The sequence below is a fragment of the Lutjanus erythropterus genome, chromosome 12, assembly GCF_056507025.1.
Source record: "Lutjanus erythropterus isolate fLutEry1 chromosome 12, fLutEry1.hap2, whole genome shotgun sequence".
In the NCBI taxonomy this organism is placed as follows: domain Eukaryota; kingdom Metazoa; phylum Chordata; class Actinopteri; order Lutjaniformes; family Lutjanidae; genus Lutjanus; species Lutjanus erythropterus.
Window position 1 is genome coordinate 35,921,472 of NC_139328.1, and position 16,923 is coordinate 35,938,394.

The following is a 16,923-nucleotide window of genomic DNA, read 5'->3' on the forward strand; positions in this document are numbered from 1 at the left end:
CACGGTCATGTGTTTGACGATTTGTCACAATCTTCACAGTATATTATTACCAAGGTCTTAAGGCCTTTCTGACCTGATTTGAGTTGGATATGATGTTGGATGTGGATATGACTATCACAGAATATTGTCATGTAGATGTATTCAGGGCGAGGCTCTTATCAAACATGAAGTTTGTTGTAGATTGGATCACTTATACCACACAGCAATTCTGTATTCGACGAGACATCAAAAGTCAACACCACGCCCTTCGACAATAGCTAAACCTTTTAATAACTTTTGATCACAGACCAGTCTAGATGGCACACACTGATTTTGAAGTCATTATGATGACTGCTGCAGGAGTTTGTTAAAATACAATACATGGAAAAAGTACCCCCTTAATTTTCAACTGCTGAGTTTCTTTTAGAACAGACACTTTTAATGAGTGAACTCAGCAGAAGACACAGATGTAACAAGGACAGGATCGACATGGTTTCCAGAGTCTGTTAATCATTAAAATAAAAATAAAAAACCCAACACTTTCACTGTAAAAGTTTATTTTGATAAAATTAAACAACTTGATAATACATCATATACGGACGGTAGACTGCCCACAGCGAGTTTCACACCTCCAAAATTACATTAAAAAACAGTGAAGCTGGACGGTATTTTGTTTTTTTTGCCCTCCAAGAATATCATCATCATGTCCTATAAATATTTGGTACAAAAAGAATGAATTACAATATAAAGAAAAATATGTGGACATTTGTTTTAAGCCTTCGGAGCAGACCACGGTCACAAAACACAACTGGAACAAACTGCTGCTTTTACTGGAACTGCCAAAACACACGATACAAACTCCTGACAGCAAATGAGAAGAACAAAAAGTCTGAATCAGTGAATGATTTGGACTTCAGAGTTTCTCCCTTCACTTCATGTTATTTTGAACACAGCACTGACTGTTTGATTTTGACCTTTTGCTCCAGTAACTACTGTGACATTAAAGCAAATGATGAATGCACTGCCTTCCATTGTTGGTTAATTACAACATTTAACAACAAAACCTCATGTCTGTGAATGAGACACGATGTGAGCTGAAGAAGCAACTAAAGCAGTAAATAAAGAAAGCTGCTGTTTTTTCTTCTTGTCTCAGTCGCAGCAGAACTGTGCCAGGATACCTCTGTGCAAAAACATTTGGATCATATCCTCAAACTATGTGAGCACACAGGAGAGAACAAGCAGGAAATAACATGAAGCTGAAAATGAGGTTAGCAGTCACTGAAAGACATTCAAGCTGCGATGCCGACTGGCTGTGAAGTAGGGCTGTCGCTTTTTCAAAGGGTCAAGTTTGAACCAAAACGCCCCGACAAGCAATTTGTTCAAATTCATTTGAACAGAGCTCATGGGGCCAAATCCTAAGCTAATGCTAATGTTCTTTGTCCCATTTAGTGTCCAAACCAAAATGCCTTTACGCTTTACTTCTCAGATGGTTTGATGTCATATCATGTGTTCAGCACATCTTGCTAGTTAGCTCTGTTTTGCGTTAAACCTGCATTTTTTGTTCTTTTTTTTTGGTGTCAACATGAGGTTGCTGGGCAAGTTGCTGCACCAGCCATAAAGAAGAACTTCATTTTCACACTTTGGTTTTTGTATTGAAAATATGACATATGTTGTTAAATAGTGAGGTTTAGAGGTGTTGGTAGGTGGATTCTGTTACCTTTGGAAAGAGCCAGGCTGGCTGTTTCCCTAAGCTAAGCTAAGCAGCTGCTCGCCATAGAGAGAGAGTGGTATCAATCTTGTGGTCTGTTCCCAAAATGTTGAACTGCTGATTTAATGAGACACCATCCTATTATAACATTATCCTTATTATGGCAAAATGTTGCTTATGTTCACATTCACTCCCTTTTTTTTTTTTTAGCTCTAGTTTGTTCTCCACCAACTCTTCTAAATGCTCCGCTATGTAAACCAGCTAGTGGCTATCTGTGTCTGTTTGGTGCTGATTAGATCCCTGCACATTATTCTCATTATGGCTAACATGTTAGCAAACAGTCACTTTAGTCCCGCAGACAGGCAGCAACATGAATGCAAGTCTAATATTTGCTCTTCTTTCAGCTCTGGTTTGGTCTCCACCACCTCTGGCTCCTTGGCTGCTTTACCAGCTAGTCTCCAAGTGTGTCTGTCTGCTGTTTGGTGCTGAAAACAGACCACTGCTGCTGGACATGAGGCTGATGAGCGCAGTGAGACTCATTGAAAACAGAAATTGAGGGCTGGAACACCAAAACAATGAGCTGAAGGACGCAAACACTCGCAGAACTGGAGAAGCGTAAAGTTGGTGATAATCCTTTGGAGGTTCTTTACTACTATCAACTCTTTTCATGTCACACTGTTAGTCATTTGATCCATTGTTATTATAAAAATATTGACTAGTACAGCTTTAATATTTGACCCAAACCACAATCTCAGCCTGACAAAAGGCTGGATGCAGTTATTAAACACCTGTTCTTTTGAGTTTGCTAAGTTCAGTCACACTCAAACAGGAGTCTGAATTTTTGAATAAAAAGTGACAGCTCTACTGTGAAGACAATGTGTGTCCCTTGTGTAAGTATGAAGGATATTCTCATTGGAAATACTTTGTTCAACAACTGTCTGTATGATATCTGAAGTTGTATTTTGTAATAGAAAAAAGATCCCAGTAAAATGAAAGCTTCATAGAACTCAGTGTACTTCCAATATAACTCAGTTCAACCACATTTCTGACACAATATACACTTAATCAAGAGCTAAAAATCTAGAAATGATGCCATGAACATATATCTTCTTCTTTTTGTGTGCAGCACAAAAAAAAGAAATCAACCAAAAGAATCTAAAAACCTGCATAAACATAAAGAAATCAGTGCATTTATTCATACGAGTTGTCCTTTTTTTTTTTTTTTTTTTTTTACTCTGTGTCCCGAAGAAGGCGATTTCCAAGCGAGGATCCTTCAGAACAGCTCCTCTGGAATGGTCCATTTGTACAAGACGGCAAAAAAGACAAAAAGCAATCATGTAAGAGTCATTAGCCCCCTCCAGTGTCAGCCAACCTACAGGCATCCACAGCTCAGCTCGAAGGGCAGCAGAAGGGCACTTAGTCAAAAAGAACAAAGAAAAAAAAACAAAACTCTTCTTCCCCACACTCTTCACTTCATATCTGCAGAGGTACGTGTGTGTGGTCCAGTCCCTTGTGTTTTTGTTGACTGACCTGGTTCCCAAGGCTTTCCTCCATTCACTTTAAAGCCACAAGAAACACTCTGCAAAGTGGTTATTTGGTAACCGAGGAGAGATTAAAGCAAAGCCTCAAAGTATTAAAAGTCCAATTCTCAATACAAAATACAGTCCAATTCTGATTCAAAACTCCATTCAGGCCTGAAATGAGTCTTTGAAGAGGTTCACACTGGTGGAACTGAAGATTGTTAGGCTCCACCGTTGTGCTGGTTAATTTACATTTCTACATCCATTAGTTCTTGTTCCCAGAATCAGATATTGAGGACTTTGTCCCCTTTTGGAAATGACTTGGTAAGCATCGTTGGATCCTATGCGGTGCAGGCAGGTCAAGGTTCAGGTGGCCTTCTTAAATATCCCATTATATGGAATCAACATCTGCCAGCACATCTGTTGGAGTGTATTTTTCAAAGTTGTCACATTTTCTTAAAGCTCATCAGCAACGTCCACCGTCTCTGATCTTGAGTTTGTGGTAGGTGGACGTTGCTGTCTCTGGCCCTGCATTGGTCAAAATCTGTCCTCAACCTGTCTTTGACATGGAAGTGTGTGAGTGTGTCTGTGGTGTCTTTGTTAGGAGAAGTCACTGTCCTCAGCCCCGTACAGGTCGGCTAGTTTCCTGAACCTGGGCCCCCAGTCACTCAGGTAGTGGTAGTCCTGCTCGGCCTCAGACGACGCCGAGCCCAGCGAGCTCAGCGACTCGGCCACTGAGCCCGCGCCCTCATAGGCATAGGTGGCCAGCGAGTCGTACGGCGGTGCCGTCGGGTTACAGTCGTTCTCCAGCACTCTCTGATTGATGAACTCGCGTACGTCCCCGTTGTCCCGTGACGCCATGCTGACCGGCGGCATGATGAGGCCGGAGGTGGAGGGGGCAGGTCGGCGGTGCGGTGGGTACAGCAGGGTGTCAGTGGGGATGATGTCACGCCTCTGTTTGGCGGACTCCTCCAAGGCGGCGGCAGCGTCCGGGTGCCGCAACGCTCCGATGTCAAACGCCTGGGTGTCCTCCTCGCCGCCGCCCTCATCATTGTAACTCACCACGTTGTCCCGGACGTCTTCCTTAGAGATGATGAGAGGTTCCTGCTTTCTTTGGCGTTTCAGCGCTGTGAACAGAAACACGATCACTGCAAGAGACAACAGCACAAAGAGATGGGATTAGACCATTGTACAGCAGTGATCCAAATACAGACCGCTTTAAAAGTCACAAGTTTTACTTTTTGTGTGGGCGGAGCTTACCTGAGGGTAAAACATTTCCCTACATTAGCTAACACTGGCTAGCAAGTTTTGTTTAATTGTTTTGTAACAATGGCAGAAGAAAATATGAGCTCACATTAACCACTGGGACCAGACTGACCAATGACACACTCACCCACTGAGCCAAAGAACAAGTGGGACGAAAACAGCCTGTAGAGCCAGATTATTTTCACATCCAGCACAGTGAATAAAGGATTTATTTTGACTAAAACAGAGTTGGTGATTATTGGAAAAATGGAAAGGCAAACCAAGATGGTTTTGGTGACTTTTATTTTCTTTCGAGCTTAAATGAAGAAAGTTTTACAGACTTAACAAGGCAATTATTGCTTTTTTTTTAGTTCAGTAAAAGAAAGAACCTTGAATTCAGAAGATGATCAGTTGTATTTTTCTGTTAAATAAGGAAAATGGATGTGAGAATATTATATTTCTTGACATTTTGTGAGTTCATTTTGTTGCAGCTCGCACACATCTCCCAGCTTTTGTCTTATTGCGTTTAACCACAGATGTCTTTGGTTTTTTTTGACTGGCAGCGGCAGCTGGTGCTTCAAATTTGAGACATTACTACTTTGATTCTGGCACCAGTAGCAAAGCAAGATGGCATTTTCTCTTGGTTGTGTGGTCTACTGCTCTTGAAGTGTCTTCCTCCAGTTTTTTATTTGTTTTGCCTCCAGTTAACACCATGATGTAATCACGATGTCAGCACTAAAATGCTCGGTACAGCCAGTAAGGACAGATAATTAAGAAAAGTGGAAAATTTCAGTTAATTTCAATGGTGTCATTTTGTTTTTATTGTTTATGACAACATTGTAGTAAAGTTAAGTGTTCCAGTCTGGGATCATGGTCACATTGCTGCAATGAAGTCAGGAGAGAAACCTACAGTTTAGCACAATTTACAGCCTTATTTCATTTTGCAATATACCCAAATGATCTTTTAATCTCCAGCTAGTCATAAAAAGCACAGTGTTATTGTATTGTGTAATGCAAAGATGAGCAGGAAAAACAGAGTAGGATTTGGTGTGAAGATGTGCATCATAGCTCATCTCGATTCAGACCAACACATGGAGCTCTAAACAAGGTGTTGATGCATTATATCCTGAAATGAGTGTAAAAACATGAGGGGCTGCACAGGCAGACAGAAAGGACAGCAGCCTTTGATTTCAGAGAGGGCTCAGCCATAAGTAATCATGCAGAACATTTGATTGGCTAAGCTCATGCAGGCCAGTTTGAATTTAAATCAAGTAAGAGCACAGCGGCAACAAGAAAGAGCAGAGGCGGAGTTAAGGTCAGGGAGCCGAAATAACCGATAATGCATACACAGTAGCAGTGCAAATCACAGCGTGAAATGTCTGCAAAGGAGCAGGAGAGCGTGAGCTGTGATGTGAATGAGAGAATATCAGATACTGAGAGTAAAAGTAGGTAAATATATAGTGTGATATAGAAACACAGAAGGAGAAATATTTGTATGGATAAAGTAGGTGGTTAGTATCCTGTGTGTGCAGGGGAGAGATCGACAGAGGAGAGAGAAGAATAAAAAGAAAAGAGGTGACGATGAATACGCTGATGTGCATGTCAGCGCTGCTAAAATATTACATTGGGTACCATGTTAAATATAATTCAACACAAGAAGATTTCTCTGAGGAACCAGACTTCTCCTCTCTGCTATAAATATATGTTCTGCCTTTGTATAAGTTACATCTAAATGTGTTATCACACATTTTCTTAAAGGCAGTGTTCTTAGAGTGCGATCACACCTAAACTCTATTTTCTTTGGTGAGAAATGATGTATTTTTTAATTTGGTTTGAGTCCAACCTGCACAGTTACAGGCAGACCGGGACTTAGTAATCAGATCTACTACAGATGAGTATGATGGACCTGTCTGAACTCCTTTCTGTAATTTCTTTTCTCTGGCTTTCATTCCAGCTGAGAGCACTTGAAGAACTATTGTAGCTGCATATGAGCAGCAGTGTGCACCGTAGTTCACCCCCAGTTCATTTTAGAGCTGCTGGCTATTATATCCACATCTATTTCATTATATCAAACATTCCATTTTGGGCCTGTTGGTGGGAATTGTGTATTAATAACCCCCAGTTCTGGGGGATAGCTGACACTCACATGTTAGTGCTGTGATTCGGTACTACCTTCCTGTCAATAGTGACCTACACCTGTATCAGCTTACTGCTTGGTACCATCTTCATACCTATGTCAGTGTGGTGGTTCAGTACCACTCTCATGTCTTAAGAAGCCTAAACTTATGTCAATGTGGTGATTCCTTCATAAGAACTGTTTTTTGGTGAGAAGTCACCCTTTTGTGTTTCTTGACAATACAAGTATTGCATTGTGCTGTGGATTGTATTGTATTGTACCATGTTGTACTGAATAACATGGTGTTGTGGCACAGTGCCACATAATATTGTACCATGTTGTATGCTACCATGGTGCATGAATGTACTGTGTTACTGTACCCTATGGTGCTATTATATTTTGCATCACTTGTACTAATTGCTCTAGTTGAGCTTTTTTGCTGTCATAGCTTTATATATTAAATTGAATCATGAATCATGTTTTGAATCTTCACTTGTTTAGATACACTAATATATAACATTAAATGGAGCGCTCCTTCTGATTATAACATAACACCACATTCCTCCCTTAACCAGGTTAAGAAACAGCCATTACTATGTGTAAAGTGTGTGTAGAGTGTGTGTGTGTGTGTGTGTGTGTGTGTGTGTGTATGGGCGTGTGTGTGAGTAGAGGCTGTTGATGCCTGGATGCTATCATCTCTCTGCACTCATGTACTATAAGTGTAAACAGTGCATTACCTCTGTACTCACAGACAATATGTGACTTCACTGTAATTACAGCTGCTATACAGTGACACTGTGCCATAGGATATATGACTTGGTTATAGCTCTTGATTATACAGGAAAGCAGATCGAGAAGTTGCTCTATTATTCAGTTAATAATAATGAGAGAGAGAGAGCTTATGGCTTGTTCACACTAGACGCTGGAGCAGTGTGTGTGCGTGAAGTTACCTGCTGGTTTTCATTTTATTGGCCATATTAACTGGTTCAAGTGTCCACACAGCCTGTGTGTGCAGTGCTGCTCATGTGTTTGGAGCTATGCTTCATCTAGAGATTCAGAGGCTCACCTAGTTTTTCTACATGAGGTGTGCGGCCCTTTGCAAAAATACACATTAAAATGATCCACTGACAGTCATATCTACATTACATCAGTAAGAAGACACCTCTCACTGCAGTTTCATTGTCTACATCTGTGCATCATGTCACAAACATGAAAAAAAATCAGGTTCAAAGCAGTGTTTTTTTTTCTTTCTCTCTTTTCTCTTCTCCTTCTATCCATTCATTCCTCCCTCCGTCTCTGGATGAGGGGTAAATCACTGATCGCGTTCAGAAAACAGCTATTTTCTTCTCTTCAAACTCCTCTGCAAACTCTATGTAGAGAGACGGGGCTTTCAGCGGCTGCCTCAGGCTGCAGAGACGCAGCCTGTGTGGACACCACAGCGTGTGCGAGCTGCAGCAGTTTGCCGACGGTGCCGTCACACACTGCTCCAGCGTGTAGTGTGAACCAGCTGTTATATGGACTATGGACACGGTGGAGAGAGAGGGAGTGTGCAAATATGGATAGAAATGGAGACACAAAATAAAACCATTTTATCAGTGAACTACATGAACTCTGCTGCAGACTGGAGTCTCTGCTCTCAGTGACAAACAGAGTGACAGCTGTCTCATATGAAGGAGTTAAGCGCTGGTTGAATGCACATCTGTATCCACATAGTGTATCTGTCATCCACATACATGTGCTGTCTGACTTCCTCATCCTTTCTTTGTAGTTTTCATGCTGCTTTAACATACAAATTTTCTGCCTGTAAAATGTTCTAAAATTGGGTCTAAAATGACTCTGGATGTAGAAATTAATGCAAAAACCCTAAATGTCGTGCAGCTTTTAGTATTATGTCATTATGTAGACTGACTTTCTCTCAGCAGCTCCAACTCTGACTGACTTAGAGCGTCCCTGGTGTGTGTCCACTAAGTCTGCAATGACTGCACTTTCAGAAGCATAAATATGTATTCATTTTCCCAGCAGCCCACTGGACTGTGACCACCGCATGAATAAGAGGATAAGTGGGGATGTGGTGGCAGATGAGATGCATTCATTTCCATACGAGGTTTGCTTCTGACGGGCGGCAGCAGACTGCAGCTCTGAACCAACATTGTTTTCCATTACAGCAAATGAGAACGCACAATGGCTGCTCGTGTTTACCGTGCTGTACAAATGGAAGCACTGCACTCGGCAGACGGACGACTGATCGTACACGCTACACGTTGTGTGCACCTCCATTTCCTTTCATTTCTGTCACAATGGCTCCTGCTATTTCACTAGCAAGATATAGATTTTTTGATAGGTTTTCTTTATATTTTTTTTAAAAGCTACATTTCTTTAGAATTACAGTGTTTTTATTAATGTGCATTGCGGGGCTGAATAGAACAAATACTGCTGGTATTGGAGCAGCAGCAGAGGCTCAGCTGGTTGTATTGGTGGACTTCAACAGAACTTAGGAGGGAGGGCAGGGGATATTGCTGAGCGAGCTTGAGTGTTTTTTTATTTTGTAAAATTGATTTCTAATAATTTATGTTTTTTTTCCCTGCATGATTTGTTCTAAAGACTTGTGTTAAGATTCTGTTCTATATGTATTTTGCAGTGCTTTTTAATGTACTTGGTGTGTGTTGCTATTTGAAAAAAAAGTCTTATATTGTATTATATTGTTAGATGTTACTGACATGAGGTTGCTCCACAATAAAAACTTTTGAAACATAAAGACAGGCTCTATGAACATAAATAACAGCTGTTTTATTTTGACTTGTGGCTCTTAAAGGGAATTTTCCCCACAAAATTCAACAAATTCAACAAAAATGTCTGAGATAAGTGAGCAAATCACATCCGCTGAGGAAGATAAGGATGCACCAATCCAACACACCACATCAGCGTCTGTGCTGATACTGTCCTTACTGAGCAAATCAGTCATGATGGGACTGATGCACGTTAGCAAGAGTTTCTTTGTCAGTGTTATAATCTGCAAGTGTTTCTGCAGCTGGATCATGGTGCACTGCAAACTCTGTTTTCATTTAAATGTCTCCACTAAGATCCATGTATGGAGGTGTAAACATTTTAATGAAAAAGGAGAGCACTGGCATTGGACTGGTATGCTGTATTAGCAGATACCCTGAGCTAAGATATCTGAATTATTTTTGTGAGCTGAATTGGTAGCCTGGCATCACAAATGCTAACATTTCAGTGCCTTTTCAATTTCCAAGGGACAGACCAAAATATTTATGGACACACTTGGATAAACCTACAACCTATCAGAGCAAAGTAACCTGAGATGTAGTGTAGCTGGTAAATTAAACTTACCAAATCCTCTCAGAAGGATGACAAACACATCCTTCTTATCAACTTTAAGTGCAGTTGTTTGTTCTTCTTCTAGAGAAAATATACAGTCCAGTTGGGTAGATACTGATGTGATAGCGGATTCAACAGAACTTTCCACATCAGCGGCAAATATCTTGATTGTTTGTGAGGAGGACATTGTAACAAATCTGCCTCGTATTAGTAGCCTGACATGGGCCAAGAAATCTGTCTGAATGGGAGGTGGGACCAGACAAATCTGCCAGAGCAAATAAAACACGAGCTCACAGATTCATCTACTGAATTGGTGCAATCGTTTCATAAAAATGACTCCAATCATGGAGGTATTAACATTTGATATGAAAAAAGAGAGCAGTGGTGTCTAATCGGTGTGCAGTATTGGCAGATACCCTGAGCTTCAAGGGTGTAAATCACTAGTTTAATCATGATATGATATTATATTTGATTCTTTGGACACAATATAATATGATGATATCAGATACCAGACAATATCATATGGCAATTGAACACATCCACTTACATGTATATCAACTCAAAAAAGCAACTAAATTATGATTCCACAATCTTACTGAACTCTTCTAAATATATATCATATGCCACGAGCATTTCAAAATAAAGGCATCTCCTAAAGTTGACACTACAGATCAATATTTTCACTTTGCATCATTCATATTGGATCACCATGCTCACCGTCACCAACAGAAACTAAAATCTCTGGTCTCTCTGCTCCAAACCTCTCAGCCCTCATTGACACAGCCATCACATACAAAGCACTCGCAACAGCACGTGACCCCGGCCACCCCACTGAACTCATGTTTCACAGATTTCGCAGATCCAGATCCCTGATGTATAAAAAAAGCACACTACAGCAAGAGTTTTGTGCACTTTGCCATCTCTGCCCTCAACAAACTCTAGCACTTACAAATATGGCCTCTCCCTGTGGCTGTTTCCTGTATATGTCTGTCCATCCATCTATCTATATATCTATCTATCTGAATACTGAATCAGTATATTGATACACCTCAGTGTATCTTACTGAGATGAGGTATCAGAATTGCTTTCAGGAGAGAAAATCTATGAAATCTACAGTATTTGCAGTTTTCCTCCATCGTTTTGGCTCAGTTTTGAAACAGTCTTTACTTTCTAAAAACTCCAAGTGCATTTGTCACAACTGTTTTGTGGAACATCACAACTTTAATGCATTTTTATAAAAGGTCATAACGCACACAAAATATTTCATTCATGTTTCAGAACCTATTTTTTGTGTCAGTCAGCTGACCAATGACACCAAAATGAAAAGTTGTTTCATCATCGTGTGAGCTGTACTGTTGAAAATGTTTAGCTGCATTTTCACCATGACAGTCGACCCTGCAAATGTTTCTTCTCTACAAATTTCTTTTTGTTGACACTGATTGCTCACTATACTGTGTAAGAATGTCAGCTTTGTCTCGCTGAATGCTGCTGCCTATCAGCATTAGATTCAGACTTCAACAGAAGGTAAAAGCTTACCAGTAAAGGTTAATAATGTACAATACTGTGCTACACAGAAAATGGATATGCACATTTGTATCTATACAGTAAATGTATTTTTGTAGCACCTACAGAGGTGTAGTGGTACATGCAGAGGTGGGTAAACACCTTTTTTCTCCTCATTGATACAGTTGATCTGAAAATAGATGAATAAACTCTCAGCCTCATTTCAAAGAGATCAACTGAGTTTAGTTTTGTTTACCTCCACTACATCCCAGATTACATCTACTGTGAACAGAAAATGCACCTCTGATCTTTCATGCATTGTCATACACAGAAAATCTGCCACAACATGACGTCCATGTGATTCTTTGTTCATTACTGTCACCTGTCAGCTCATAGATATTTATGGAATATACATGACTGTCTGATAGAGTTTGAAGAAAGAATGGTTAGAAGTCTGACAGTTTCACTGAGTTGCCAGTTGTACTGACTCGTTTGAACACATGATAAAACATGCAAATTACTTGAATGAATGAGAAAATCCACTCTCTTCTGAACAACATACTAGTTGTTTAGACATTTGAACTTATTGTTTTGGAAAATGTAATTCTCATTTGAGATTTGAGTCAAAGTGAATGAGATAAACTGTAAATGCATCATATCACCACACAAATACAGCCATTTACTGACAGCTACTACTACCTGCACTGCTTGTTGAGTATGAATTAGGGCTGGAACTGACTTTTATTTTCATTATTATTATTGATTCATATATTATTACTTTTTTAATTACCTCATTAATTGTATGGTCTGTGAAATATCCAGAAATTGTGAGAAAATATCCATAATAACATCCCAAAGCAGATATGGTGATGATTTTTAAAAAAAATTGTTTCAGCTTAGAATTTTAATTTAAACTATGATTTGTATGATGTGTTTTAGTTCCCAATGTGCAGCTAATGATTATTTTCATCATCGATTAATCTGTTGATTATTTTCTTGATTAATCCATTTTTGATGAACTGAACTGATTCGTGGTGATCAGTGTTTTCTAAAACCCAAGGTGACATCCTCAAATGTCTTGTTATGTCCAAAACAGACAAAGAAATAAAGAAAGAAAGAAAGAAAGAAAGAAAGAAAGAAACCAGGAAATATTCAAATTTGAGAAGCTGAAATCAGAAAATTTGGACATTTTTAGATTGAAAAACACCGCAAAACAATGAATCAATTATTATTAATTAATTAATTTGATAACTGATCAATTGACTGATCATTGCAGCTCTCGTCTAAAGATGTTTAATACTGGTGTAACCTTGTATTTGTTTGTGGTTGTTGACACACAAACAAACGTTTTGAAGCACACTTACTCAGCAGTATGATGGCACACAGGAGGATGGCGATGAGAGCTCCGGTGCTGAGGCCTGGCGAGCTGCTCAGAGCCTCTGCGTTGCACACTTCCATGTTGCCTTCGCGGTTGCAGGTACACACCCTCACGGTGAGGGTGCCGGTGCTGCTCTGCATGGGGTAGTCACCGTCGGTGATCACCACAGGAACCAGGTAGACGCTTTGGTGGAGGCGGCTGTAGGTGGCTCGACGTGTCAGGATGCCAGCTGTGTTATCTGAGGAGGAGAAGTTCAGTTAGAATATCATGGGAGCACGCCCGCAGCTCAAGGTGTGTCTGACACTCTGTCACACAGCAGAGGTGAGGATAAAAATCACTTTATTTCCAGGTTGGGAAGAAAAATGTGGGTCCAACAAGGCAGAAATCACTTGTTCTAACTCACTGAGGAGACAAAGCATGAGGATGAATCTGGTTTACAACTTTGGGTAAAGGGACTATCAAGCAGGGCTGGCTGACAGAGACACATATAAAATATAAATCTTTACTTTATCAAAATATGCCACATTGCTTAACAATAGTCAAAAAGCCAAGGTATGTAATACCTGGATGGTTTTAGTTTGTAAGTATGTATGTATGATGGTGCTGGTGGTGTCCAGTAGGTACAGTGAACAATGCTGCAGCTAATCCACTGACAGTGGTGTGGTGGTGCCAGGAGAAATAGGTACTCTCTCAATTTTACTCTCTGTCATTAAGACTACTCTTGCATATAAAGTTCATCCAAAAATGAGCCAGTAGTCTTCACACACTTTCACTCAACTTCTGCTCTTCTGCAAGGAGTAAAGATCACAATGAAATGAACTTTAGCCAAAGAAGAGGAGCAGATTTTACAATCAATACTGGTCCACAGACAACTACATCATTATGCATTTTGAGTGAACGGTTCTTTTTTCCTCAGTCTATCCACACATGGAAATTGGACAACTCTTCTCTCACCTTGGGCCAGTAGTTTGTCTTGTAAACTGTCTCTTGGAACAGCTGCAGCAGACAGTGCAGGCCAGAGTGTATCACCACTATTACATTAACATTATTTGTCAAGGGCCCGTTTGCTAGTGCATGAGTTACATTCAAGATGAGGCAAACACGGTGTTTCAGTCAGAGATCAGTTCATTTATCAGCCGATATAAACTTGTCAAAAAAAAAGTTTAGAAATTTGTGTTTGGTCTTAATCTTATCTCTTTTGTCACTGCATTACTAGCTGTGTATCTTCCATCATTGGAAAGCCTGTTCATTTGAATTTGTAAGGATCCTGCATTTGTGGGGAGAGCAGACTCCTAACTGTTTGTTCAATGAATAAAGTATAACATTTTCAACATGTCTTGTTTGTTCCTTGTTACTGTTGTTGTTCCCCAAAACAACTCAAAACAATAGAGGCAATACCAACAAGAGAATACTCTGACAAATGGAGGATCCTTACAAATTGGACAACGTAAAGGGAAATGAACAGCCTTTCTGATGTTATAAGATACAATGCTAATAATACTCTGATAACAGAGAAACACAAACTTCCAAACTGTTTTTGACGAGTTTATTAGGAGGGCAAAGCAAAGGCATGGCCTGCCCTAATCTGCTTCTAGTTGGCTTACCCTGATATTCTTACCCTAACCCTAATCAGTCATCAATCCTTATGCAGAAACCAACTCAACAAATTCAACAAGGACTAGTCAATCAGAGGCAGAGCAGGGTAAATCATACAGTTTTGCTTGCAGCACACTACTGAGTGATGCACATAAGAGGCTTTGTAGCAGTGGATGTAGGCAACGCTGACAGAAAAATAAGTAGGTATACTCAGTACATCTGCATGCAGCCTGCATTACACCACTGCTGAGTCCTTTCTTTTTTTAAATGACTTGTTATTCTCTTGATTCTGTCCATCAATGGGAAATGCTAAAATTGCTCTGCTATTCCATTCTGACTGTTGTTGAAACAGTTCACACTGAGTAATTTACTTTGTTTAAAACTGCAATACAAAACTTGTGTCTCCCCCCTCTGGCAGTGGGAGTAATTACACACAAACTGTTAACCCATGCTTATGACGTATGCTTCCACCAGACTGCTAGTTGCTGTAGCCTGACTTAAAATCTTTAGTATACTGAAATACAGAGAGATTTACCTGGTGCAGACATATTGTGAACTCGTTTGGCAAGAGTTGGAACATAACAGATGTAAATCATATGTAGAGGTTCTGCACTCCAGCCTGTTCAACATTATTTAACAGAATTATTTGGAGGCACCGTGCCTGCTCAGGTTTCCTACCTCCATTGTCCCGGACAGTGAAGTTGCTGCGGTGGGTCCCCTCAGGAGCCAGGCTGAAGAAGAACTTGTGTCCCGACGAGGGCTCGTCTGCATCGACTGCACTCACCGTCTGGATCCGCTGTCAGAGACACCAACAGCCATTAAAATGAACATCCTGACACAGTTAAGTGAATAACAGCAGTCAATGGGTTGAAAAAGACTGGCAGGGTTAGAGGGTGCGTTCACGGTGACAGTACACACTGCTGTCCTCACTATCTGTGCTGTAAAGTTGCCAACACAACAGCTTGGATATTATCAGGATCACTGGTGTCTGTGCTAAATAAGCCATCAATATCTCTGTCAACAACACAACTCATCAAATCATATATTACACTAAACATCACAGTTAAATGAATCCTGTGCAACAGCAACCAATTCAGACAAACCAAATATGATTTACTTTTTTCCTCTATCCAGTGTTCTGTGTTACTACTTTAAACTTACAACCACAACAATGCTGTCAATTTGCTGCTGCTAATTTGTTCTCTTTCAGTATTTCTGTTTTTGAAAATGTGACACAACAGCCTGCCTCCAGTGGAGCTTTGAGGGATGTGACAGCAGGACATGAAAGCAGCGTATTTAGCTTTATTTGAGCGAAACAATGAGTGTTCGGATCACACTGAGCGCATGGATTGACAGTAGAGAAGTGGATTATGCTGCAGCAGTGGTTTGAGAAGTTTCTTTGGTTGTTTTGCTACTTTTTTTTCCCCCCACAGTGTAAACTTGTCACCATTGGGATCCATTGTAGCTGACTGAATTCAAGCTGAGCACAGCTGCTGTCCTCTGTGAAGAAGCATGCTACAAACTTTTTACAGCTAGCTTTTCAAATCGACAGGGGGTGAGAGCTTCGTGCGCCAAAGATAGAATTTGGGTGGGGAAATCACTTTAAGCCAACAAAAACTGATTCTTCAGAAATCTCAGTGGGTTTCAGGGTGTTGGATGAGTTTAGTGTGAAATACAGGTTTCAATCATGAGATTAAAAAAGGCAACAGCAGAGCTGGGAATTGATATTGATAAAAAACGATGCATGAGTTTATGTACCAATACCAAAACAAAATGATATTTTGATATTTTAATTTAGGAAATTTAAACCTCTTCAGTCATTTAACAGAATATGCCAATACATCTTTATTAAATAAAGAATGTTAGCTCAACAAAATAAAGTTTAAAGTTAGAAATGTTTTCTTCTAGCATCTACTTTCATCAAAGAAGCAATGCATTATGAGAATAATCTGCAAAAGTGAAACAGTGAAAGACCTGAAACAGATATTAGCATATTTAATGATGCATTTTTGCATCTCTATACTGGTACTAATGGTTTGACTGGTGGTTGTTAGCTGCACTAGATGTGATGTGAAATAATCTTTTAGCTAACTGGTTTGGTTCTCTGGCCCACATACTCTGCTCTCAGCCTATGACGCTGTAGGTAGCGTAATATCTGGAGGCGTCCGTGTTGTTGTGATGTGCTGTTGAAGTCAGGTTATTTAGTATAAAGAAAAAGAAAGTCCGTGTGTGGAGGAGGTGGGGTGGATGGGTCAGACAAACAAAACTTTCATCCAGGAGACTGAGGTTTGTGTCCCATGTGAAACCAACAGTCAACACTGACTTCTTTTTTTGTTACGTAACATACGTACGTTATGTTACACAACGTGTAACTTTAAGAAAGTTATGTGGGTAGCTACTTATTTTAACTTATTTTGCTAAACCTAGCCAGGTTGTTTTTGTGCCTAACCCTAACCAGACGTTGCATCTTTATTATTGCTAACTTGACCATGGAGCCCTGCATGTGCAAAACTGATGCTAGAGGGTTACATACAGTGTCACA

The 16,923-nt window shown here is 40.1% G+C and overlaps 1 protein-coding gene across 1 annotated transcript in view; it reads right to left on the minus strand.

Moving 5' to 3' along the window:
• Nucleotides 1-519: 519 nt before the first annotated feature.
• LOC146318417 (cadherin-6-like) overlaps nucleotides 520-16,923 on the minus strand; it is a 125,860-nt gene continuing 109,456 nt past the window's right edge. The window contains exons 10-12 of the mRNA XM_084732442.1: nucleotides 15,060-15,177; nucleotides 12,772-13,023; nucleotides 520-4,355 (exon numbers count right to left, since the gene is read on the minus strand). Of these exons, the coding sequence (XP_084588568.1) occupies nucleotides 3,808-4,355; nucleotides 12,772-13,023; nucleotides 15,060-15,177 (918 nt within the window). The 3' untranslated portion in view covers nucleotides 520-3,807. The remainder of the gene's footprint in view (nucleotides 4,356-12,771; nucleotides 13,024-15,059; nucleotides 15,178-16,923) is intronic.